The 26,994-nt window shown below is 37.7% G+C and overlaps 2 protein-coding genes across 4 annotated transcripts; one reads left to right on the forward strand and one right to left on the reverse strand.

The window, feature by feature from the left end:
• Nucleotides 1-9,498, reverse strand: il21r.1 (interleukin 21 receptor, tandem duplicate 1). 3 transcript variants are annotated; one of them, XM_067420581.1, is made up of 9 exons: nucleotides 9,367-9,498; nucleotides 8,124-8,953; nucleotides 7,755-7,878; nucleotides 7,451-7,634; nucleotides 7,124-7,320; nucleotides 5,975-6,120; nucleotides 5,629-5,879; nucleotides 2,375-2,468; nucleotides 1-977 (listed from the first exon to the last, which is right to left on the reverse strand). In XM_067420581.1, exons 3-9 carry the CDS (start codon nucleotides 7,855-7,857, stop codon nucleotides 285-287), a joined length of 1,668 nt encoding a protein of 555 aa, XP_067276682.1. In that variant the 5' UTR covers nucleotides 7,858-7,878; nucleotides 8,124-8,953; nucleotides 9,367-9,498; the 3' UTR covers nucleotides 1-284. The 3 variants fall into 3 exon arrangements, with proteins under 3 accessions (XP_067276682.1, XP_067276683.1, XP_067276684.1); XM_067420582.1 differs by having other exon boundaries at nucleotides 7,451-7,559; nucleotides 9,367-9,496; XM_067420583.1 differs by lacking the exon at nucleotides 7,755-7,878 and having other exon boundaries at nucleotides 7,451-7,559; nucleotides 9,367-9,495.
• On the forward strand, nucleotides 8,982-26,994 carry ube2ia (ubiquitin-conjugating enzyme E2Ia). The gene is made up of 7 exons (XM_067420584.1): nucleotides 8,982-9,188; nucleotides 20,074-20,168; nucleotides 20,630-20,713; nucleotides 20,905-20,977; nucleotides 21,077-21,186; nucleotides 25,972-26,051; nucleotides 26,144-26,994. The coding sequence occupies exons 2-7, from the start codon at nucleotides 20,103-20,105 to the stop codon at nucleotides 26,202-26,204; spliced, it is 474 nt and encodes a 157-aa protein (XP_067276685.1). The 5' UTR covers nucleotides 8,982-9,188; nucleotides 20,074-20,102; the 3' UTR covers nucleotides 26,205-26,994.

The following is a 26,994-nucleotide window of genomic DNA, read 5'->3' on the forward strand; positions in this document are numbered from 1 at the left end:
TCAAGCGTTGCAATATTTTACTGACAGATAGAAATAGAGCATGAACAAAAATGTACAATTAGAATTACAAACTCTGACTTACACGTCCTATGAATGATCATACAACTGACTGACATTTAGTCTATTTTGTGGCATTATGCCACAAATACAGTTCAGTGTAAAAATCACAAACAGACTGTGATTAATGTCTTCAGGTATTTCGAAGATGCTTTCACCATCTCCAATTTAATATTCAGTTGTGATTGAAACTGAATCGATGTAGTAATATAAACTCCCATGAACAGCTACTTTCCAGTGCTGTGGGCATCAACTTGAACCGCTGTAAAAGCCACCCACTGTTTGACATAATTCGAATGGGAGCCTCCCACGCCATCCAATGATTCAGTCTCTATCTGCTCGTTTCCATCAAAAGCCGACGGGCTTGAACAGTCTGACTCCAGAAATCCACTGTCTATGGTGTCTAAATCCAATCCCATCTGTGGGTAACCATCATCGGACTGCTCATTGGAATTGTAAGAGTCCAGCGAGCCCCGTTCAATGTTCTCCAGGTCGTGCTCCTGTAGATGCCAGTCGTCGCAGTCCAAACCCCGTAAACTCCCATTGCCTTCAGGTACAAGAGGCTGCCTGTCTGCGATATCAGCCGATCTCTGATTGACATCTTTGTCATTGAGGAAATCCTTTATGCTCTGTCTGTGACTGTCTGCCGACCAGTCGGCCACGATGCCCTCCTGACCAGACACTGTAACAGTGTCTATCGATACATGGCCCCCGGAGTGCGAGACGCTGTTACCGTTGCTTCCAAGGAAGTAGAATTTCGAAGAGTTTTGACCCCCCAGACCAAAGTCCCGCTCACCGTCCCTAGTGTTAGTAGGTTGCTCTGAGGTTTCATTCTGCTGCTTTTCACAAAGCACCTGCAAAGTGGTGCTCTTCTCATGGAAATCAAATGTATTGAAGGTCAGGACTGGTCCAACCCATCTCTGAAATAAAACACAAGCAGATCCTTATTTAAATTTCACCATGAAAATAAAATGCAATAAGTTTAAGGCTGAAGGGATCAACAGGAAGTGAGGAGTGTGAAAGTTTGACAGAGTGGACCATGTTTGACATCTCAATCTTGATCAATATAATGCACCCTTGCTGAATAAAAGCAAAAAAATAAATCATACTGACCCCAAACTTCCAAACTATATAATTCAGTTCAGAAATTCTAATGCATTTTTTAATGAATTAAAAAAAAAGTTATAATGTCAGAACCCTTCTTGAAAACAACACCTACTTGCAGATAAAGCAAGCAACATCCGCAATGAGCTTATCGCAATCATCATTTCCTGAGCATTAAAAGGTGTTAATGTGTTTACTAGTCATTCATAAAGAGAAAAAGCTTTTAATGAATGACCCCCCCCCCTTCCCATTTAGTCAGAATAACGGCATTTGCAGGTGTTTTGTGTACACTGATTAAAACTGATATTATGAATGCTAAACAGCACAACTACAAAATACAATAACATGCAGACCTTTTTTCAATAATTTATTTTTGTAGAATTTTTTGAGTATGATCTATTTTAGCATTAAGAGAGGTTGGAAAATTAGTCAGAGGGTGTCACAGTATATTTAGCTTCATCAAAACGGAGCAGATCAAAACCCTTACGTCTCACAGTATGGGGCGGGGGAAATTATACTTTTTTTTAAATATATCCTTCTAAATGTTTTAAAAAGTATGTTTGCGCTTGATGTTTGATGTTTTTAAACTTTACATTCAATGACGCAGTGCTCTCGCTGTTGCTAATGCACAGAACGCTACTGACATCTACTGGAGGATGCGTTGATTGCGTTCCTTTACAAATAAACATTCACACTTCCTCATGAAGTCTTGCAAGTTCACATCAAAGACACATTTCAAAACGCTAACGTATCAGAGAAATCTTCAAGTTGCCACTATTAATATCGTAGGGTTACTGAAGTGCTCATAGGGACAATAACAACTCAAGAAAATATCTCCTTTTTATGTTGTTGTACAGAGCTTTAGACAGGGGGTAGTATTTTTTCCAGTGGAATGTTCACTAAATTCCCCTTTAGTTAAAAACAACTATTTATAACTACCCTGCTTATCAGAGTTTGGGTTTGAACTCATAGTACTTTCCATTAGAGGGGAAAGCTGCTACTTTCAGTTTTCATTATCTAACGCAGTTTCTACCAAATGTTAAGTGAGCCCTCCTGTTCCTTTGAAGCCCCTACAGACTGACTCATTTGAAAATGTCACAGTCCCCGCTTGCGAGTTAGTCGCATGTATGAAAGTCCCTTAATGTTATCGTGCTCACACACACACGTACAAAGACTTCTGCTGTTGCACAAGAGATTTAGAAACATAACATACCTTAAAGTCTCCTTGATATGTATGATAGAGCGGTGTGAAGTACTCATGCGGGCTTGGGATGTGCTGCCATAAGGTCGGCTTCTTGATGCCCCCACTAAACATGCAAAAAACAAAATGTTATAGGACTGGAGTGTAGTTTGGTGGTTGCATTTACAAACCCGATTCTAAAAAAGTTGGGAAACTGTACAAATTGTGAATAAAAAAAGGGAATGCAATAATTTACAAATTTCATAAACTTATATTTTATGCACAATAGAATGTAGATAATATCAAATGTTGAAAGAGAGACATATTGAAATGCCATGCCAAATATTGGCTAGTTTTGGATTTTATGAGCGCTACACATTCCAACATTTTTTGGGACAGGTAGAAATAGGAGGCCGGAAAAGTTCCATGTAAATACAAGGAACAGCTGGAGGGCCAATGTGCAACTTATTGGGTCAACTGGCAACAGGATTAGGTATAAAAAGAGCCTCTCAGAAGTCAAGATGGGCAGAGGATCACCAATTCCCTAGCCTGCTTTTACCAGACTCTTGTACATATCATTTGTACATTGAGTCTGGCCACTCTCCATTGACAAGGGTTTATTTCCACGAAGGCGGGCACTCTGTTGAGGTTTAAAACTATTGGATCTGCCCTGAGTCACTCTGGATCTGCCATAACCAATCGCTAACGTTTGGTCGTGACGCATGTCATGCGCCCTTCGCCTGTTTCACTCATGCAAATCCGACAAAATAAAAGTGCACATGTCCATGACACCTCAGTAAAAAAAAACTATAGGATAAAACCTAAAACTCGTGCATTGGGATTGTGATTTATTCACGCCACGGTGGAGAGGAGAGTTTTGTGATCGGGAATGCGGCGCTCACGTGGTCCGTAACATCATTGTATGCTGTAAATAAAATGTCATATACTTATGATAATAAATGCTGCTATAAATAACGGACCAATTCAAATGTTTAAGTGCTTTTATTTTAATTTGTTTGAGCGGTGATGAAATATATTGCTCTTCTAAATACTTGCCAGCATTTTAAGGAAATACAGGTCTATAAATGCATCATAATAACAGCAAAGTAACCGTATGGTGTTCTGCAGTGGTCAAAAATGATTACAAACAGTGAATTTTGAAGTGATATATTGTTGAAAACTCAGATTCGGACAGCTGTTACATCAACACGACCTTGCGTTTGTCAAAAGCAGTAGGTAACTCGGCCAGCGATTTTTACATGGGTGGTGAGAGACGGACGGCAATAAAATAACTGACCAGTCCCTGTAACTTAAATGATGGCAATACCTTCCGACCCCACGAGAAACAGTTACCGCCCGAATAGCTTCAGCCAACTCCTTCATCACTAACGAAGCGATCTGGAAAAATCAAACTTTTCCCGAATTTACCCTGTTGGAGGGCCACAACATCATGGCCACCAACAAACCCCAGCAAAGACTGTTATTGCTCGGGGCTTTAACTTCTGGATATTCGGAAGCGGTGCCACAATGCAATGAATGGTTTAGTTTGCATCTTTCTCCGCCGTCATTACTGAACTACATCTCAAACTAGCGCTCGACATCAACGTTATTTTTCTCAGCCACTCCCTCTGTTCTGATTGGACCGGTAAAAATTTGTTCGGAGAAAACCTAAGACTACACAGCAGTCCCAGACGTAGTACTGAAGGAAAATGAAAATTCAGCGGAAGTACGTAGGAGGGCAGAGCCAGGCTACCAATTTCGTGCAGGACGAAAAATAATGGAGCAATATCAGAAAGGAAGTTGAAGTTATCATCATCATCTTCAGTGCATAATATGATCCAAAGCTTCAGAGAATCTGGAACAATCTCTGTGTGTAAGGGTCAAGGCCGAAAAACCATACTGGATGCCCGTGATCTTCGGGCCCTTAGATGGCACTGCACCACATACAGGAATGCTACTGTAATGGAAATCACAACATAGGCTCAGGAATACTTCCAGAAAACATTGCCGGAGAACACAATCCACCGCGCCATTCGCCGTTGCCGGCTAAAACTCTATAGGTCAATAAAGAAGCCATATCTAAATATGATCCAGAAGCGCAGGCTTTTTCTCTGGGCCAAGGCTCATTTAAAATGGACTGTGGGAAAGTGGAAAACTGTTCAGTGGTCAGACGAATCAAAATTTGAAGTTCTTTTTTGGAAAACATGCTTTAAACATTTGATATGTCATCTATGTTGTATTATGAAAAACATATTGAAATTTGAAACTTCCACATAATTGCATTTAGTTTTCATTTACAATTTGTACAGTGTCCCATTTTTTTTTGGAATTGGTTTGTAAAAACAGACTGTTATTGCTGGACATACAACGATTATGTGCTGAAAAACAAGTGAAAACAGCAGCTGTCAAAGAAACTGTCAAGCTCTATGCACTTGCAGAGCTTGTAGCTCGCTGACTTCCTCCGGTTTTTGACCTACATGAAAATAGACGGTCTGCACAAACATATCTGCTGCTTTTGTGGTTTTTGTGAACGTGGGAGGAGAAAAAGAACTATTCATGTACGGTAAGTGCCATCATATCGATTACTGGAAAAAAACCATTTAGAGGCGGCGCTATCGAAAGTTAAGATCATACTTGTCTGTAGTCTTTAAGCCCACCACTATGTGGGATATCAGGCAAACTTCTCAGTACATAATCTTTCAGTTTTTCAAGAAGGAATGAACCAATTTATATGGTTTCAAAGGTTAATACAAGGCATCAAAAGGCATATGACTAACAGATAATGAAGATACTCATGTGACTCATAAATAAAGTAACAGTCATAAGAAGAGAGGTTTGAGTTTGCTTCACTTCTCCATATCCCACAGTGACTTCTGTATTAGCTTGTACAATTCCCTAAAGTCTTAAAATGTACCTCACAGCCTTGATTAGGAGCAACCTTTAACCTCTTTGACAAGAAAACAGTTTGTACAGAGAAGGTTTTTTGTTTTGTTGCTTTTTGGACAAAGACATAACAACTGAGCCTGGGTTTCACAGACAAGTCTTAAGCCTAGTCTAAGACAAAAAGCATGTTTGAGCCGTTTAAACTGAAACTTGCACAGGCATATTTCAAAATATGTCAGTGCCATTGTTTTGTCTCATGATGCACACCAGTGATGTTTTCTTTAAGGCACGTTTATAAAAGCAACTTATCCTAATTTAACAAAGGCCTACTCCTGGCTTAGTTTAAGGCCTGTTTGTAAAACCAGTTCAAAATGAGATGTTGGACAAATAAAAGTGATACTCACAGTTTCCAACTGTAGACCAGCAGCAGAACCGCCACAAGAGGAAGTGCCAGCAGCAAGAAGTAGTACTGCTCTGTCTCTGGAGTGTCAGATGTCCAGTCAACGCTCTTGCTCCATTCACTCCACATGGATATAATCCAGCGCGGATGTATGGCGACCTGAACGTCTGCCATGTACTGCTTCCCTGGCAGGAGATTTTCACTGACGAAAACCATAAATTGCTGGTTCTGCTCCAGGGTATAAATGTGCCCCTTCTGTGGAATGATCAGCATTAAAGGATGTTGTTCAGTAAAATCTGCTAAATGTGTGTAATTTTCCCTCCATATGGATAGACAAATTGATCTTTTACCTTATTCGGGTCACTTTTAGTTAGTAATCGTACTCTGTAGTACAAATGTTTATATAGTTCATGCTCTGTATAAGCCACATCCCAAGTGAGGTTGAAACCTCCATCAATTTTTGCAATGCTTAGGTTGAAAGGTTGCTCTAGTTTAACTACAAAAAAAAGCAGAGAAAACAAAAGTTAGTGTAATATGTACATAAGTAAACAAGGCTGTTGAATTACAGTGACGTCCAAAAAGTCTGAGATCACAAAGCTAGGATTTAAACTTATTTCTACCAGAAGGTTTATAGGATTTTGAGGAAGGTTATGATATAAAATTAAGCAGAAATACTCAAGATTCTGCACAATTTCTCTCACTAATAACTATTGAACGATAATCATGCGACATTTTGTACAAACTGTGTTCTTCTTTTATAGAAGCTCAAGCTGTTCTTTGGATCATCTCAAATCATGCATGATCATCAGGTTTGGCACAAACATTAACGCGAAAGAGATAGTGAAAATCTACATACACTCTTAAAAACAAAAGCCCCAAAGGGGGGTTTTGCAGCGATGCCACAGAAGAACAATTTCAAGTTTCCCAAACAACCTGTCCGAAAGACATTTTAATAATCTAAAGAGTGTTTTACCGCTGTAAAGAATAGGAGTGTAACAATACCCTCATGTCACGATTCGATACATTGGTGACACCAGAATAAAAATAGTCATTATTCTGCAGCTAGCTGAAAACACAGAATTATTTTTAGATGCATTTATATAGCGCTTTCAACAGACCATCCAAAGCACTTTAAATGTCGCCTCACATTCAACCATTTAAACACAGATGGCGGCAAATGATATAGTAGTTCGTTTATTGTAGTACTGACACTAAAATTCTGATCATTCTAAAAATCACAGTAATTTTCACTTTGGGTGAACAATATGTAATACATATCACGAGCCAATATACATACATATTGTATTGTGATATATTGTTTCACCCCTAATGGAAAGGTTCCATGGATGTTAAAGGTTCCTTAACCATTGATTGAAGTTAATTTTAAGAGCGTATTCAATTATAAATTCTAAGCATTTCCACTAATGATCTCAGACTTGGATTTCACTGTATATGATGCTTATTTTTAAACTGCTGATGAAGTGGTTAGAGGAACGTACTAGATTTGTGTAAAACAAAATGTTTAGAGTAACGCTTTGTCGGGGTCTCCTTATTGCCTTGCTTGGCCGTTTGTGTTACTACGATAGAGCAGTTGGTATCAGGGGACATGATCATATCCATATCGTATGGTTCCATTGTGCACCAGGATTGTGGTGGTTTGATACTGCAGTTCCCATTCACAGTGTTAAATTCATCCCTGCAAGACATGAAACGTGCCAATTAAACAATATGTTAACCAATGCCTTGGTAATTACCATGAGCAGAGGCAAGACAATGTTTCAGTAGAAAGATTCACATTCACAGGACACAATGTGCTAGATCTGTACCTGCAATCTGCTACAACGTCACACGAAGCAGTTCCTGCCAAATCAGAATTAGAGCAGTTCAGCTTGGAAATGTAGTCTGTGGTGCAGGTCACACTGCACACGCCGTCATCTGCAAAGAGTGATGTGAGAGGAAGGGTGGTCAATCGAGTCCCGAAAGCAGAAGCTTTTCTTCTCAAAGCAACACCTGCATAGGTCAAATCACACCATTGCAACTATATCCTTCTGAGGATGTTCTACACTTAATTTTCAAGATGCTCAGAATAACTTTAGAGAAATGGTTATATTGCAATAAATGCAAACTTACTGCACTCAATAAGTCCACAAACAACAAGCAATAATATGGCTTGCCATAGAGCCATCGTGTAGGAACAACAACAGAAACTGTGGTCAGCCCTGCTCAAATGCATTGTACAGAGCCCACATGCAAACTGCAATGAAAGCAAACATGCTTTAATACATGATTTAAAACGGTACATTCATTCAAATATTTATAACAACACATTTAAGATATTAAATACACATGTAAATTATAATACAGTCTCATCATAAATGTTTAAGATGTTTATCATCATAATTGGTTTAGTCTATAAATAAACATATCAAGATTAAACAAGGAAATGAGCGAGTTAGAAAAAAACTGATAAAAGATGTGTAAAGGGATTCTGAATCTTACCTTGATCTTCTCATTGAACCGGTTTACAAAAATACAAAATAATCCTGAAAATATAATAATCTGCAATTCTCAATCACATACCAGTTGTACATTGCATAGGTTCTCCTGACATTTAATGTTACACTATGCCAATAATCTACTGATCTACATGCACAGTCAGAGTGCTTGTGACGAAAGTATGACAAGGATGTGGTTGTGGTTAAAACAAGAGCCCATTTGCAGATGTTCCGCCCCCAACAAGACCAATTAAGGATGGTTCCTGTTGTGTAGGTGTTTCCACCAGGGGCCGGATAAATGTGCAGTGTCATCAGAATCTAATTTTCAATACAGCGTCAATATAGCAGAAAAAAAGACTAATCATTGTCAATGATTAAAAATAAATAAATCATAATAATAAATAATAAATGTGATAAAAAGTGATAATGTGTAGGCTACCATATTTATATTTTGGTCTGAGTACTGTAAATGCTAATACAGCCTACAGTACTGCATAAAAAAAACATGTTATGGATATTAGATTCTAATATTTATATTTATTCGCATATCCTCAAGCATATGTGCGCTTGAGAGCATCCTAAAGGGCGGCTAAGAAATGCCTGACCAAAATGTTTACATCTTAAATCGGTGGGTTCCTCTGACTCGGTTTGAAAAAAACAAGCAGTAATTTAAAATGTATGGTTATTGCACTAACCACAAAATATGAATCACCAGGTTTTAATCAGCTACATTGTTGTATTAATCAATTAACTGTTCGTGTATTACCTTAAATTGGACGTCCAGGTGATATCCATCATTTTGCGTTTATAGAGAATGCCTTGCAAGCCGTCAGCCTATAATTGTAGAAAACAAGACATTACATTTGACTCAGTATATATGGACATAGCTGACATAATTTCATTCAGGCATCTGCGCGTGCGCTCACGGGTCCTAATTATCTTGGCTAAATGTCTGTGTTTTCTTTTTTTCCAGGAGGGAAACTTCGTTAAATTTTTGCTTTGAGCCTGACGCTATTTCCCAATTAAACGGCTTTTGATCTAGAGTACAGTACTGCTCTTCACTGACAAGGTATGTCTGGTGTAAAAACAGGGTTAATTTGTGGACGTTTACTGTAGTTTGCGGTGTTTTTTGTTTGCGGGTCTTGTTAGCTAGACAGCTATGCTAGGCTAACAGCCTATCCAGACCGCACGCGACTCGACAAACTATAGCGCGTGCATGTATTATAATACTGTAATTGCACACATACAGAGTAAACCGCTCCGTCCGTGTAGTTTGACGCGAGCAGTTATTCCAACAACGCGTGATATGGTAACTTACAATCAGCGGCTGCTGTGCGCGCAGTGAGGGATGCTGCTGTGCGGCATCGCGCAAAAATGCGCATCTGACAGGTAGATTCATTCAGTGCGGGTTGTTTGCTTTTTATTCTAACCAAACATTAGCCAGCCTATTAATTTATAGAAATGTGTTTTGATCGTGCTTAATAAGAACCACGAGAGTAATTTGCATATTTATTTAGCATTCTTCATTCATGCATTGTTTTCCCACCGAATGTCTTTACTATAGACTTTCTTTATAGATTTAAAGCTTTACAGAAAAAATATTCAGCGATTTATTGGTCATGTTTGTGTTATAATGTAAATCAACTCATCTTATTAGCGTTAACGATACCTTAAATTGACACCTTATGTCGGAATGCACGATCATATTCGCATGTGTTATAACATTAACGTTACACATTGTTTGTATTTTATCGCTTCTCTAACGTTATATATAAATTATCGTCTCATCACCGACCGTAATATTATGGTAATTTGACGCAAAATCATTTAAACTTTTATTTATTGTTTTACTTCAGTCAATGTCACCCTAGATCATGAGGTGAAGCCACAGGTGACATGCTGGACTTCTCCAATCATTGTATAAACCCGCCTCTATTATAATTGACTCCAAACATATAAAAATACATATTTGTTTTTTACAAGCAGTCTCAAAACGAAGAACTGATACAGACAACCAAATCTCGACCCTATCCCCAATTGTTGGGTAAGTTATATCAACCTCAACTAGTAGTTAAGCAATTCAAGGTGTGTGTATATACATTCTTATTATGAATTTAAGCAGTCACCATTTATCTTATTAAACACACTAATTTTGTCAGAATTTGCTATAACTATAAAGTAACCATTAACAACTTTATTTTTTGCAAGGATCATTGGAGACTCCAAAAGGAAACCAAATAAACAAATATAAGGAGTCCATAACTCAATAATATAATACATTCACATTTGTACGCACCTAAGCACCCTTAAAAAAAAAACATTACTAAAGAACCTTTACACAATTCATCATAGTGTATAGTTAGTATGTGTAGAGAGCAACAACATTTTTTTCATTTTAAACATTTTATGTAAATTTAAATGTAGACCTCTAAAGCTGTGATACTGAGCAGAACCACACGGAGACACCAAAAGAACTCGTAAATCAACCGCTTTGACTGGAAAAAACTACTATTACTAAACACAACAACGTCGCTCCCTCCGCTGCACGCATGCTCAGTAACTCTGATTATCATCATCAGTTCTCTTGTAAAAGTATGTTGACTGAATAACTTTGGGATGTTGGCTTATTTCGAGTCATAAGTGTGTGTGTGAGAGAGGGAGACAGGGATGTCAAAAAGGGAAAAACTTAAGAAATGTGTGGATTAGTGCTTATTAGAGAAGAACCGGTTCAAACGAACGATTCATTTGCGAACCGGTCATCACTAACGTCCTCACATGACAAATCAAACATTATCCTTCCTAACAATGCGACTGTATTGAATGAATGCTGCGTGAGATCGTGCGCGCACGTTCTCTGTGCATCAACAGATTCTCACGCGATTACTGTACAACACCACAAGTAGGGGTACATCACCACAAGTCAAATTATTTCGCCCGACACAAAGTCCTAAAATCCTATTAAAACCACACATTTTTAGCGTGGCCGTCCAAATAAGTGATGACTTTCATAGCTATGAATGTTTATCTCCTATATATTGCCAATACATAGTTCTGCATAGGAAAAGGTCACGAAAAAAAAGATGTTGTCGAGTAATGGCGCTAAACGCAAATGATCATTGTCTTAAAATGTGAGTTAAAAATACTATACATAAAATAATGCACACTATTGATGCTTTTCTTCTTGATGTTAGTATTTTTATGATAAATGGTTAGTTTGATCACAGTTAACCATCAATTATTAGTATAAATAACATCTATATTTATTGCAATAATATAGACCATCAATTAAACTAAAGCCAGCATTGAAACCTATTACAAACTAAAGTCGCCGTGATTGTTTTCGCACTCAAATGTGTGACAACGTTTCTGCAGCAGCTCTCTGACGTGGTGTATTAGCCTGCGTGGTGTATTAGACTTTGAATTATCTCGCGGCTCGCTTCATTTCATTCACTCCTTGGTTATAGTGCACTCAACTGCCATGCACTGTAGATGAGAGATTCAGTAAACGAGCGATTTTCGGACACCGCAATAGAGTCGACACCGAGAGTCGATTTGTCTCTTTTGGAGTCGACTCCCCATCACTAACCACAATTGCGCTCTTCAGAAACAATCGCAGAATACGACAGAGCTCGTGTTTTAAAGGTGCACTATGCAACTTTTCGTCCACTGGAGGGCGCCTATTCTAAACGGCTCATGAGTACCGGGACATTTATTATGACGGGACACAGTCGCTGGGTGGCCGCACTTCCGCTTTTTCCAGTCATGTAAAAACAGCTATTTTTATCATATCAGATACATTTAAGGGGCCAAGGGCTTTGGCCATCCGTCCACTCTCTTCCTTGAACTGAAATGAAATAGTGGGCTGTACTTTCCACATGATTGACATCAGGTTCAATTACGCCGGGTTGGCTGGTGGTTATGTTGCCCGCATACCACCACCCATGGCCGAGACTGGCATTATGATACCTGTCGGGCCGGGGCTAGTAATGCTACTGCTAATTAAGGTTGATATCTCTGTAGCACTATAACTTGACTTTTTTTTAATGACATCATCGCCCTTATTTCTTCTCATTCTTTTGATGCGTGTAGGTCATTTTTTGGATATTTTTACTGCTGGCACCTTTAAATCAAAGCAAACACTGGAATGAACAAATCACTAAAACGCGCTGTGAGTCTTTATTCGCTCTGGTGAATCAGCCTGGCCTTACATTAGCGTTGTTTGGATGAATTGGATTCCTGGATCACTGAACACTTTCCCAGAGATTAATGCTTAAACTCACAAAAAGAGAATCAGGTCAAATCATAGACTGTAAAAAAAATTAAATGGCTAGAATGGAAATTTCCTCCTACCAGGGTTGCAGGTGCAGATGCTCAGTGTGATTGATAAACTTCCGACTTCTGTGATAGACTGCGTGATGCAAATTACTTTAATGTTGCAGCTCCGCTTCTGTAATTTATTTGCGTTAATTGCTTTTAATTATTTTAACGTGTTAACGACTTTTAATTAATCTCAGGCTTTAACGTTGACAGCCCTTTTATTTATATATATAATATATATATACACACGCGCCTTTAAAAATATATATAAATATCACGGGTTTAAAAGAGGTTTACCACTGAAATGTGGGAATTTCTTGCTTTTCAACTGCTGTAAGAAAATCAATACCGTCCCAGCATATATATATATATATATATATATATATATATATATATATATATATATATATATATATATATATATATATATATATATATATATATATATATATATATATATATATATATATATATATATATATATATAAATATTAGTGTTTAGTTAAATTACATCAAAAGTAGCTGTAATTACAGAATAGAAATGAATCCCTTACTTTTAAGGGAACAGTAATTAAATTACTTAGTTACTAACTTAGTAGTATCTAGTAAATAATAACTAGTTACACCCAACACTGCACTGTTTTTTTTTTTTTGCTTGTGCTCGGGTGTACCTTATGTCACAGTATGGAATAAAAGACTTGTTGCTACCTCAGTCTCAGAAGTTTAAAGTTAACAGCCCCTAAAGTCTTCCAAAAGGGACACTGTTAGGTTGTAGTTTTGTAGCCATTAAAAAGAAGTAAACACTTTGAATTAGGGGTGTGCCATATTATACTGGTGTCCACAATAAGATTAGTATACATTTTTACATGATCAAAAGTGTCATCTCGCAATATCAATGATAAAGCGATGGGCAACAGTGATCGAGTACTCGAATGTGACAGCGACCGATCATGAAAATGATGATCGCCCTGACTTTAAAACATATTTGTCTTTATTTCGGATTGGTTACTGCACCATTTTTGGCGGTGACTGAGGTCTGATTGGTAGGGTTGGGCATCGTTTTGATTTGAGCGATTCTGATTCCGATTCTTACTTTCGATTCCGGTTCTTTTCGATTCCGATTCTTTGAGGGGTGGAGTCAAAACGCATCGATATTCAATGCTATTTTCAATACAACGGGGAAAAAACGCTGCATATACTGTCAATTAGATATTTTTTATATAATTTTTTTTTTGTCTGTCTTTTGAAATTATGTGCAATCCCGCGCGAAATTCAGACCGATCACTAACACTAACACGCTGTCGTAAGGAAAAGTCCAGCAGAACGCATGTCCGTCGTGTTCAGAGGTTAACCGGCTGAATGAGAATATGCGGCTGCGTGTCAACTCGCTGTCGGTCGGAGAGGAGAGCAGCTGGGATGGATTGTGTAGGCTGAGCAGGCTATCGTATCTTTTCAGATATTTCAGTATCGATATTTTTGACAACACTAGTTGCACTGTGCCGACCCAGGCTTTTAAAAGTGAAATAAATCCACACTTCAGAGCCGCTTACCGGGCTTCCATGAACAAGCAGGCGCGCAAGCACCGGAAATCAGGTGGCCATGGAAACCAAAACTTGCGCACTTGGAACCGAAGATCGGAACCGAAAATAAATTTTCTAAACGATTCCAATGGAATCGTTATTTTTTTAAACGGTTCCAAGTTGGAACCGGTTCTCGATGCCCAACCCTACTGATTGGTTAGCGTTCGATAGCACACTTTCCAAACCGTGAAAAGAAGTGAAACTGAATTGTGCAGTGATGCCTGGAAAGACTGTGTATGATCATGAAATACAGTGCAAGATGTGCAGCGCCAATCTGTCATATACACAGTTTTCTTACAATGAGAATGCGATTGTAATAGAATGTTGTATTCTCTGCTTTAGTTCCCCGTGTATCAGCTCACTGTTGAGGAAATCTACAACGAGAGTCAGTGCGGTCAAGTTCATAATATGTTCAAATTTGCATAGAAATCTCTCATGTTTGTCAACATAAATTTTCATAACAGTCTTAAAATAGTTTCATATCTCAATGACTGAGACGCCTTGCCCCCCCGCACAAGCCTCGCCCACGGTTAATCGATTTCTCATTTGAGACCTATCGAAATGAGAAATTGACATAAATACCCATTCCTAAAAGCAGCGCAATGACGTATGGTACATTTATGTTCCCTAGCGTGCACAACACCTGTCTAGGAGTAAAAGTTTTTTTAATACCGGGTTTTAGTCCCCATCCCTAATAGAGAGATGGCCTATGGTCAAGTGCATTAGCTCTCTATCAAGAGGATTTAGCATTTCCAATGCATTTTATTATTATATATATACTTGTATTAAATGTATTTACACTTAATTTGCCCCGCAATAATTTCATAACGCATCAATTCATAATGACACACTGCATAATGAAAGATTAGCTAGATCGGCTTACTACTCAATCAATTTAAACATTTTAAATTTTAAACAATTTAAAAACTCTTAGGCCGATCATATGATGAATTATAGGCTTTTAATTAAAATGATTGACAGTCTGTAATCTGTCAGACCACTGCAATAATATCGGTCTCAGTGAAAATGTTTTCACCATTACTCTCGCGCCTGGGTGATTTATATTGGGTGATATCCACTGAATTGCCTACTGTAAACGAAAAAAAAATTCTTCTCCAAAACTTTTTCATCTCCGATCTTCAAATGATGGACGGCAGTTCACATTTCCTGTGATATTTAATATTTACTTAATTTTATTAAGGGAAAAGTGAAAGACGTAATTAATGATCAAGAAGCTTTTTAATAAGAGGCGTTGGATGGGCTATATGGTGGTTTGGAAGAATTGGATTTTACATTTTACAACTTGAACTGGAGGCATACAGCAGTTTGTTAAATTGCTGCCTACAGAACTTGATGATACTTGAGTTTCAGCTGTGCGACATCCTCACGAGAGGCGACCAGAATTTCTGAATGCCAGAAATGAATCCGAATGGGGAGAGGTTTCTCCCTGTACACTGCACGAACACCTCACAGCAAAGGATGTACGATAACGCTGAAAATCTGCCTTCCACAGAAGAGAGGGAGGGAGGAAGGAAAAAACAAAACAAAATCGACTTTCTAATCGCGTTTGCGACTATGGATGCCATGATTATGTAATCGTTCAAAGCCGTGATTACTGCATCATATCAGGGCATCATAAAGTATTGACGCTTACGCCTGTTTCACACCAAGCGTGAGCAGCACTTCAGCGTAACTACACCGTGACTGCAGCTGCAGACGCGCGAGAGTATTCACACTGGAAGCGTCACAGCAGCGGCTCCCACAATGATAGAGCCTATACCTGTCTGAGTATTAAATACTAAACTAAACAAAAGTTTTATTATATTTTCTAGCTAGTTTACTTTACTTTTTATAATACTTTACCCCAAACTAAATAATTAAAACAAGTTTAAATGGGTAAATCTACAGATGATTTTTATTCTTCGTTTTCTTTAATTACATACTCCAGTTATTGTTAAAACACATCACATTAGCTTCTTGTATGCATTTTGAACGCTTTTGTGATATTATATTTATTTTGTCCATCAAAAGTGTGCTTTCACTTTACACCGTGACTGCAGCTGCAGACCGAAAGTTTATATTTTCTGGCTAGTTTACTTTATTTGTTATAATCATAACCTATACTCTCACCAAAACTGAATAATCAAAATAAGTTTAAATTGCTAAAATCTTCCACAGATTTTTTATTCTTCGTTTTCTTTTATGACATACTCCAGTTATTGTTCAAATACACTACACGTGCTTCCTGTGTGCATTTTAGGCACTTTTTGGAATTACATTTTTTTTTTGTCCTTTAAAAGTGTGCTTTCACTTTAATTGAGCGTCAGAAGCGTCAGCAGCGCAGCAAAAATAGGCTCGCAGCCGAAACCCCCGCTTCACTGCTGCTCACGCGACGCTCCTGCTTGATGCTCACGCGCTGCTCCTGCTCCCGGTGTGAATGCACTCATTGATTAACATGGGTGCTGAAAAAAATATGCGCTGCTCACGCTTGCGGTGTGAAACGGCCGTTACAGGGCATCAAGACGACCAGCGGCGGGACTGTCCATTCCTATAATGATTAGTTACATTTATATAGCGCTTTTCTGGGTACTCCTTCCTCTCAAACTTTGGATCAAAAAGATCCAATAAATGTCATAAAAGCATTGTAAAAAATAACTAATCGAGTGTCTAATCCAAGTCTTCTGAAGAGACACAATACTGACTTTATCTGATGACCAGATTTACCACTACTCGCATACTGTAGGCTAGTAAACACAAGCATTCAAATGATTGCGAGACGTGGGTTAAGGTTTCGGAAAAAAAGAATAAGTCATCGATAAGTTGAGTATCGTGAATATCGAATCGTGACAAGTGTATCGTTACACCCCTAGTATAAAGCTGCTCAATTTCAAGAGAATAATCAACAATTATGATTTTTCATAATCATGCAGCCCTAAGCACGAGTCAGAATTTGGCTCTAAATCGGACTAAAATCACACCGTGTATGCCCAGCTTAAGATGAGGCGATGACAAGACGTCACCAAGGTCATTCCATAACTGACTATATTAACAAGCAATATCAATAATGGGGGAAGGGAGACAGGACTTAAAATGTAATTTATAAAATATTTAATTTTGTCAGGAGGCAAAATATCTACAAAAGCCTCTACTACAAGCGTTTATTCTTGCAGTTGCCAATGTCATACAAGCTTAAATTTCCCAATCAGAACTTTTCTTTTAAAAGTATCCATTTTCTGCCCTGTGTGTTTTGCTTCGTCTTCGCAATTTGGCAAATCTACGCATGCTCTCTCTCTGCCGGGGAAGCATTGCCAATGATGTGAATGCTGACAAACAGAGCTCTGCACGGTGATTTTGCTTAAACAAAAGTGTCATTCAGCCAGTCGGTGTTTTCCGTCACGAGCCACTAAATCTTCCCTCAAACTTTCTCAGGGATCTGTAATAAATCCAAACATGGATCTCGCCTATTATTTGTGATCTGTTAATGAATATATAAGTCAATGTCTGTGTTTTTAATAGAAACACTTTAATGTAATTTGGAGTTCCTATTAGACATGCTAATGTTTTATTTTTTGTAATGTAGAGTGATTATTTTAGATGATAAATAGGAGGTAATAAATCTACATGAGGTAAAATAAACCATGTGTAATTTCAGTTTATTGGTGAAAGAGTGCAATAATTCTGATAAAGTAAACTAATTGCATGCGGACACCAAGCCTGCAGCACTCCTCTCTGAAACTGAAGCCTTCGCGCCTCGATCGCCAGTCTTTCTGCCACTGTGTTTTCTAATGTATGCGAGGCAAACTAAACAATCAAATTACACGTCAAATATTTTTTCCCCAAAGTTAGTTTGTCATTGTAGGCAGTTATCATCACGATGGTTTCATTTCAAGTGTTCGTTTAAAAAAAAAAAGTTTAGTTTTAGTTAGTTATTTGATGCTATAAAAACGGGGGGAGTGACCTCATAATTGACAGCTGAGATCGACGTCTTTTCTAAGTGAAGTTGTCACTGAGGCACTAACAGACTTTTTTCTGGATTTTTGGGAGCAGATTGGAGTTTTAGCTTTAATTTCTACATTTCCATAACTGTTTATTTCACACCAACATAAATAATTGTTCTGCATCTGTGAGTGTGGGCGGGCTTCTGATATCGCTGCTGTACTTTCTGCTCTCTACTGCGCAACTCCAGTCCCAAGATGTCAGCGCCGTGTGGGGCATCTGAAAGCTTTAACTCTGGTCAACGGAAACGGATGAAGTCCACTTCGTCCATATTTTTTACCGGTCTATGGGTGACACGTATTACAATTATAATTGAGCAAAATAATAATTTTTATCGATTTAACCATTTATGCAGCATGATGAAAGATTTTCACTGACTAAAACGTCAACCTAAAAAACATATGTTACGGAGGCCAGCTAGTAGGCTGACCTCAAGAGACGCTCTAGCGACTGATGCTAGAGGTTGCAGCCTTTAGCCTCCTTGTTAGAGCGTCCGACTCATGCCGGCAGACCCGGGTTCGAGTCCCGGTCCGAATAGAAGGGGTTACACATACACTTTTCACAGAGAATAGACTGGGCACACATCTGTTACTTATGTGACTTGCTGGACGTTAAGAAGGGATATTAAATGCAATAACTTGCGAAAAACAACAACTTGCAGTTTTGGGCTGTCTGACACACACCGAAACGTGCGCACAAGCTGCTTCTCTAAAAGCGTGTGATCCCTTCAATTCTGTTTCCTGTCTTGTTACACCCTTGAACTGTCAAGTACGCACACAGTTATGTCAAAATGGCCGTCTTAATGAGTATTCATGTAAACATTCAGTTTTGTTTAAAGTGAACAATATTAGTTGGGGAAAGAAGCTGAATGTGTGTCAATAAGATCTGTGAATTAGGTCTTTGCCTGCTATACAGTAAATCTGCTAACACAGTTAACCTGCTTATACAGTAAACTTGCCGCTGTCTGTCAAACAACAAGAGAAAATCACTTTGCCCTTTCATTGAATGGACTTTGTAGCTTTATTATGTATCGGTGTATATTTAATGAATGTGAAGACTACTGGTTTTAGTTCTTATTTTTGATAACAAAGACAAACTAAAATGACAAAAATAAACATCCATCGCTAGTGCAGTTTACCTGGATATTCTTGATGTTAAGTTTTAGCCTAGGTTTATATAACTATATATTACCAAGTCAAACAAATTGGTTTTGGTATTTAAATATTGGTATTCGTTTTAATTAATTTTTTTACATTGATTGTTAAAATTAAATTGTAAGATCTGTGACATTCGTTTTTGCTAAAACACTGCTGGTCACTTTCAGAAGTTGTAGTGATGCTTGCTTTTCACAGAAAGAATGTGAAACGTAAATGGTATTTTAAATCAAATTTTACACACTTATCCTATTGAATATCACGTTGTTTAACAAGGTATTGCATATCAAATTTTTTTTTTCAATATCACACAGCCCTGATAAACAGTGGCCTGTATTTGACACAGGACTAAGAAAAGAAAAAAAATGACAATCAATACTAATTTTGAAGGGAGAGCTGCAATTGTTAGACCCCAGAGTACATAAATGGCAACAGGTTTTAGAAATGTATTAAATTTGACAACCTGTTCAGTTAAAAGGGTTAAGATGTTTGAAAGTATTAGGCTTATCACTGCTGATAAAATGGCACACCTTTAATTTACACTGTACATGGTTTCTCATGCTGGGTTTTCCAGGACCCTTAGACTGAGAGAACCAGGAATCGTATGATTCCGTCAAATCATACTGTCCGTCAGAAATGTACAATTATTCTGTACTAGAACAATCTCAAGCAATTAATTGAGACCGTTTTATTTAAAATGAAGTTCAAATGTATTTTATTTGCTAAATTTTTATCTGTCTTTCCCCATAATTGTTTATCTTAACTAAACTGTTATTATTGAGGTAAATATTGATGTTGAAATGTGAATATTAGGGAATAGTAATGAAGAAAATTGCACAATGTCTGTGTATAGTTTTACAGATGTGAGCATCAGGCATAAAGAGAAAATTGTCTCTTTTCTCTGCAGGTTTTCAATCATTTATTCGGCCACAAGTCATGTCTGGTATAGCGTTAAGTCGTCTCGCACAAGAACGAAAGGCTTGGCGGAAAGACCATCCTTTTGTAAGTATGTTTTCTGATCACAGATGAGAGGCTGTTTTACAGAAATGAATAGAGAGGGAGAGATGACTTGTTTTGCTTTTAAATGTTTGAGAGGGAACAGGCTTTTTGTAGACCCGTGAAGGGTGTTTTTATCAGTTCCAAATCAACTTTTCTTTTTTCTTTTTTTTCTTTTCTTCCCCCCCCCCCCCCCCCCCCCCCCCAGAAGCTTGTTAAATTGTTAGAGCTGCAATATTAACATTTGGATGAAAAGCAATGAATGGGGTTACTGAAGGGGAGTGCTTTCCATTTGTGGCAGAGAAGCTGTTGTTTTAAGATGTCACTTTTATTTTAATTCAACTGAAAAGTCAATATTGAAACTGTTGGGGGTGTATGTGCTCATACAAGCAAGACCATATATTAAAAAGGTTTGACATTTTGAAACTTTTGCAGCCACCCACAGCATTTAAATTTTTATTTTTAAGGGTTTCGTAGCTGTACCGACAAAAAACCCTGATGGAACTATGAACTTGATGAATTGGGAGTGTGCCATCCCAGGGAAAAAAGGAGTAAGTGCCATTTTAATGTTTACAGTAGAAGCGCACCCAACTTATGCCTGGTATGTACATTCATATCCAATGCTGCACCTGTGACGTTTTAATTTAATTTTTTTAAAAACTATAATAAATAACATTTGTATGATTGGAAAATGAAAATGAAATGTTATATAATTGAGTACAAATTATTATTTTTTCCTCAGACACCGTGGGAGGGAGGCTTGTTCAAACTTCGGATGCTGTTCAAGGACGACTATCCTTCCTCTCCACCAAAGTGTAAATCAGATGTCCAGTTGAGCTAGTCCATTATCTGTATTCGTATGCACTTTGTGTTTTTAATTGTGCCAGTTTTTTATCATGTGACTTCTTCTACAGGTAAATTTGAGCCTCCTTTATTCCATCCGAATGTATATCCGTCTGGTACCGTATGCTTGTCTATTTTAGAGGAAGACAAAGATTGGAGGCCTGCCATTACAATCAAGCAGGTAAGATCCAAACGCTGCACCCCTAAAAATCTTTGTAAATTGACCAGGGATGCGTTATGAGATTAAATGGTAAAAAAAAAAAATATTATCACTAACTGTCTTGTGTCTTGATGAAATTTTTAGAGCTTTCTGTCCCTACATTGACAATTTAAGCAACTACCGATTTGACAGTAGTTTGTAAAGGGAATGTAAAACTAATCTGTCTGAATTGAGCAGTTTTGACCAAATTTTCTGAAGTGAGTGATCACTTTATGTAATGAATTAATTTGGGCTTTTATTTACACATTAACATTCCTCACACACATCAGATATGGTAAATGGGAGATCAAGCGTGTTTGTTTGACATGCTAGAACCAGTGAGGTTCATTCTCACGTGTTCGGCAGTTTAAGCCCGCACAATTGTCCTAATGGAGGCTTACGATTGGTGGGCGGTGTCTCCTGCATGTTCTGCCTTTTCAGTAGGGCAAAGGGTTTTAATTCCAATTTATCTTTATCTGACTCCATTTTATGACCTCGGAATTAGGTTAGAATACTAATTGGTTATTTCGTCATTTAGATTTAATAGTTTAAAGATGCATTATGTAGTATTTTTGCAGTAAAATATACAAAAACCACCAGGCCAGTGTTATACATTTTTTTTAGTTGAGTTCTTAAAATATCCACAATGTTTCCAACTATTTGTAAATTGAGAACATTGCTATTTTAATCAAGGACCCAGGACGTCCGAGGGAGTCGCCTGTCAATTGTCATATCTGTGTTACCCTCTGTTTCCGGTTTTATTATGCAAAAACACTTTACTCTTAGCAGTGTGAACAAGTGTGTAAATGCACAGACTACCACAATAACATCATTTTCAACCCACTTACATGTATCAAATGATAAACAGAGCTGCGTTACCTCATACTCATGACCGGAAAAGCGGAAATGGCATTAGTGACTTTGTCCCTTCATTATAAAAGTCCTGCTGCTCGCGAGCCGTATGTGTTGCTCAACAATCGCTCCAGCGGCCTTGCTCAGCTCCTCAACACTCGGTCCTGCTCTGCTTCATACTACAGTAACGTTAATAATCACATCCATCAACATGCTTTCTGCCCGAGTCCTATCCCGATTCTTTTCCACTGCCTGTGAGGTGAAAACCACATGTCCCAAGATTCTGAGCTCAAACTTGTCGTCATCAAACTACGCAAACGGAAAAGTTACATGGTGTAGCATTTAACTACACATTTAATTATTCCGTTTGACCCTTTATTGAAATTATACCCGTTCATAATCTACTAGAGATGGTTAATAATTCCAGAGATGATTAATAATTTCAGAATAAATCCGTGTAACAATTTATTATTAGTCAAGTAAATGTATTATGCCAATTACATAATCAATTCAGATAATTTATACATGACCTCAAATACTCTGAAGTTCAAAATAAAATATGGATACCTGACTGACTTCTGTAAAACTGAAATAAGCTTTACAGGCTGACCGATTATAGAGGTTCGAGCCCCGACCTCTTTGCAACATCTTAAATGCCCAGACCAAGACCGAAACCTCTTTCAAATGGAAACGTATTAACAATGGGAATTTACATTAATCACTGTCCCATAGACCTGTATTGACGGCAGGAGGTAGAGAGCATTTGGCCAAAGACGCACCACACCTATCACACATTAAGCAAAATATCTCTCAACTCCTAAAACCTTTCTTTTGGTCTACTTCTGTGGGGATAAGACCTTTTGTACCCGTCGCATTGAGGCATTTCAAACAATATCAAACGTGTAATGAGAATTCACAATAAACCATATAGATTTTGACCTAATGCTGCAGAAGGGATGTGGGAAGAGGCAGGTGAAAGGAAAGGCATGCAAATTAGTCGTTTTTGTATGATTCCCTAATTGTGACGTCTTGAATGGGGACGCTAAATGCATTAGTGAGGTCAGATGCTAATTTCCATTATTTTGTCAGAGTTCTTGTTCCTCAATCAGACATTCCGGCATTTGCAAGTGTTGTTTGTTTGTTTGTTGCTTCCTCAAGAACCAATGAGGTTCATTCTCAGAATGTTTGGCCGCACTCTTCCTGGAACAATGTGCTGAGCACAACTAAACCTAAAAATGTCACAGCTATTTATAAAAATAATGGTCTCATTAATGTAACGCAATATGACAGTCCCAGTTATTATTAATTGTGCATTGCTGTTTGAATTGCGTGCTGAAATGCAGATTGAACGCCGGTACACTGAAGCTCTTTGCTAGCGTGTTATTTAACTCCTAGAAAAGCATCCTATATGAGATGAATCGGATGTATACAAAATAAAAGATTACATCTGGACAAAATGAAGTGACTGTATAAGTGAACTTTAACTAAGTTACGTGCTATTCGTGTTGTGCACGCGCTCTTCTTGTAGCAATGCAATGAAACTAAAATAATTCAATGTTTTTTTTACAATATTGCTCTTTTATGATGTTATGTAATATGACAGTCATATTTATTAGTTGTGCAGTGTTGTTTGAGCTGCGTTTAAAGCTGAACACTGTCATACTTTTACTTCTGCTCTAATTTGTAACCAAATGTGTCCTATTTGAGATCAATCAGATATAGATAGGCTTCCACAAAAAACACACAATGGTACAACCTGCATTTGGACAAACCAAAAGGCTGCGACTGCACACGCATTCTTATAGTCATGATGGTGTAACTCCAGCTGTACAATGATCCCCAGCGTAACTCCTTGCTTTTGTTTGATTTATTTTTATTTTTTTGCGGTTGAGATGCATGCACATGCTTGGCCCTGCATAATCGATGATGGTAATCTGGATAAGTTACTTTTATTACATTCAGAAATAATGTAAAATACTAGTAAATAAAGCAAAATGTTTCCAAACATTATAAACATAACTATAGGCTGTTTCAGTTCCCTTCACTCACAAATCCTTTCATTTCTAACCGTATTCAGAACAAGAATGAAAAGTAGCCATATAATCATGCCAAAGCAAATTAAAGCTAAACTAAATTGGGTGCCAGTGTTGGGCTCTCGTAGCTTGCCTTTCATTCAGCATGAATTGAACTGTTTTTGTATTAATTTAGTTAAATAAATAAAATTTTCACACAGACCTTTATATATTCAGAATGTGTCTATTCACACTAAGTGCAAATGGCGTGCCTTGTTGGCAAGTGCTATTCGCAACTGGCGCCACTTAACAGTGCCTGGCTGTGGCAAACAATCAATGTGGCGCAATCAGTAAAGCGTATGCATTGCGAATGGATCACTGTCACGATCAAAACTGCTTCGAATCCGCCTTTTGTAAAGCTTGCTCTTCTCTCTTTTCTCATTACAAATCACATCGGAAAGGCATTTATTTTCAATAAAAATTAAGAAAATGTTGAAATAGTGGCATACAAAATGTTTAGTAATACCCATTTATTGGGTAGGGATAGGTGTAAGGAGAGCTTTGTGTTCCTTTGAGGCTGCAGCCATTTAATAATTTAAATAAAAATAATAATTCACACTCCGTTATTATTGCATCATGTTAATGTCCAACAAAACTGAGCTGCAAATAGTATGAATCTGTCAAAAATAAATGATAAATTACATGTAATTACTATTTATGTGGCAAATAACTGCTACTTTTCATATGGATTAAATAGAATATATCACTATTTTCACTTAGTAAATAGAAACTACAGCTATTTGCACTTAGAAAATGTTATTTGCACTGAGTGTAAATAGAATCTAGTTGCTATTAACACTTGGTGTAAATAGCATCTATCGCTATTTGCACTTAGTTTAAATAGCATCTATATTCTATTTACACTCAGTGCAAATAGCTGCTGCATTATATAATATAAAGCTATGGCCACCTACGCACTTCAGCTAAATTTGCTTGTCGATTCACTTTCTAATGCTTTAATCCAGTTCTGTACACACAGTTCACTAATTTACGGGATTGACAGCCACATTCTACAACCGAATTAAATTCAGGTAGTGACAACCGCATTTACAAAAATTCTATGCAGTCTGTACCCAACCAGCTGAACCACTAGTTGTTAATGACAAGAGATGACAGACGATATATTTCTATATATCCTGATATATAGCAATATCCCTGCACCTGTACACAACTCCGGAAACTCGATCGCTTTATGAGCCAAGCTTAAACAACCAGCCCATGAATGCTTGCTGCGTGGACATGGCAACACTGCAAGAGCACACTCTGTCTAGCAGCCTTCACAAACATAAGCAAAACACGATGCCTCCGTCGACTGCGCTTTCGTTAAAATTTGCTGAACATGACGATTCCGAACATGTGAGATGCCAGAACGTTGCTATGGTTTCCCATGGTGCCAGTCATCGCAGTTTCGGGAACAAGTTGTGTCCTGTACACACGGAATGATAACTTATTGTTTTTAAAATGCTGTTGTCACAGACATGCATCCTTTCTAATTGATCAGTCTTGTTGGTTAGCGTTTGATCTTATTAACACGCATCAGTGATCATTTCAGACTTCCCAAATTGAACTTCCCTAATATTGAGGCACTGGTAAATGGTCCATTTTAATTATTATATCTAATAACAAAGTGTAGTTCAAGATCATTTAAGGATTGATTCGTAGTTTCATTGGATTTTGTCTTCAAGTGGAGTTTCTGTTTGTTTGAAGATTTTAACTACAACAAATGTTGCATGGATTTGTCTTGATTGTAAACTGTCCATAAGACAAATGTTCAATGCATTCCTGAAGAGGGCAGTATTATCTCATGAAGCATCGACTTCTTATTGTATTTTTTTTTTTTTAGATCTTGCTAGGAATCCAAGAACTCCTCAATGAACCAAATATTCAGGACCCCGCACAGGCTGAGGCATACACAATTTACTGGTACGCGCCGGCAGTTCAAATTTAGTCTTGCCTATTGAGACTGAAATTCTTATTGCCTTTTTATGAATCTTGTGTTTGCATTTCTGTTTCAGCCAAAACAGAGTGGAGTATGAAAAAAGGGTCCGAGCACAAGCCAAAAAGTTCTCGCCGTAAACCTCAAGATTTCACATTGTAATGGAAATGGGTTTTGACCAGGTCTTCTCACCCTTCTTACCCCCAACCCCCCTACCCCACAAATCACATCCACTTCATACTAATTTACTGCTGGGCTTCAAGAAATGAATGTGTCGTGCCATTGTCAATCCACTGATGCTCGCCCTAACAAACTCTTTCTGGAGGTTTTAAATTTGGCCTTTTGTATAATGTATAATAATTTTTTTTTTCCTTCCCTGTTGGGCAAATCCACAGTGTGGCTTTTTTTTGGTGGGTGGGTGGGTGGGGTTACTTTGTAACAGTGCTACATATTTGCAAAAAAAAAAAAAAAGGCACAAACAACATCCACATGCAGAAGAAATGAGATTCCACAGATGCAGAGGCATGAGCCTAAAACTTTTGTTTCGCTTAATCTTTGTTTTCTTTCAGACTGGCCTCCTTAGTCTCTTTCATGGTTTTAATGATTTAAAACTTGCTATTAATGTCAGTATTTCAACTGCTGTAAAATGATACTTTTTATACTTTCTTTACTTTGAATTAGTGTCTTTAGAGAGATTTCCATTCCTGATGCAGGCAGTGTACTAAGCATGTACTGTTCAGTATGATAGCATCGTGCTGCCTCGGCCGTCTGTGTTTCACAAAAAGAAAGAAAAGGAAGAAAAAAAAAAGACATGCGTAAAAGGCCTCTGAATCAAATGGTTAGTTAACCGCTGCATCAGTCTCTTTGTGTTTATATGGTGTTTTGTTCATGTAAGTGTATAGAGTAAATAAAAATGTTTATACAAAGCCA

The sequence above is a fragment of the Pseudorasbora parva genome, chromosome 2 (assembly GCF_024679245.1).
Source record: "Pseudorasbora parva isolate DD20220531a chromosome 2, ASM2467924v1, whole genome shotgun sequence".
In the NCBI taxonomy this organism is placed as follows: Eukaryota; Metazoa; Chordata; class Actinopteri; order Cypriniformes; family Gobionidae; genus Pseudorasbora; species Pseudorasbora parva.

What these genes read in the sequence shown, in the direction of transcription:
- il21r.1 (XM_067420581.1), bottom strand. Translation starts at nt 7,857, where the DNA reads ATGCATTTGAGCAGGGCTGACCACAGTTTCTGTTGTTGTTCCTACACG. An exon ending in TTGTGGACTTATTGAGTGCA is followed by an intron (nt 7,635 to 7,754) that starts GTAAGTTTGCAT and finishes TGACCTATGCAG; the next exon opens with GTGTTGCTTTGAGAAGAAAA. An exon ending in GACGTTGTAGCAGATTGCAG is followed by an intron (nt 7,321 to 7,450) that starts GTACAGATCTAG and finishes CATGTCTTGCAG; the next exon opens with GGATGAATTTAACACTGTGA.
- ube2ia (XM_067420584.1), top strand. Translation starts at nt 20,103, where the DNA reads ATGTCTGGTATAGCGTTAAGTCGTCTCGCACAAGAACGAAAGGCTTGG. An exon ending in GGCGGAAAGACCATCCTTTT is followed by an intron (nt 20,169 to 20,629) that starts GTAAGTATGTTT and finishes TTTATTTTTAAG; the next exon opens with GGTTTCGTAGCTGTACCGAC. An exon ending in TCCTTCCTCTCCACCAAAGT is followed by an intron (nt 20,978 to 21,076) that starts GTAAATCAGATG and finishes CTTCTTCTACAG; the next exon opens with GTAAATTTGAGCCTCCTTTA.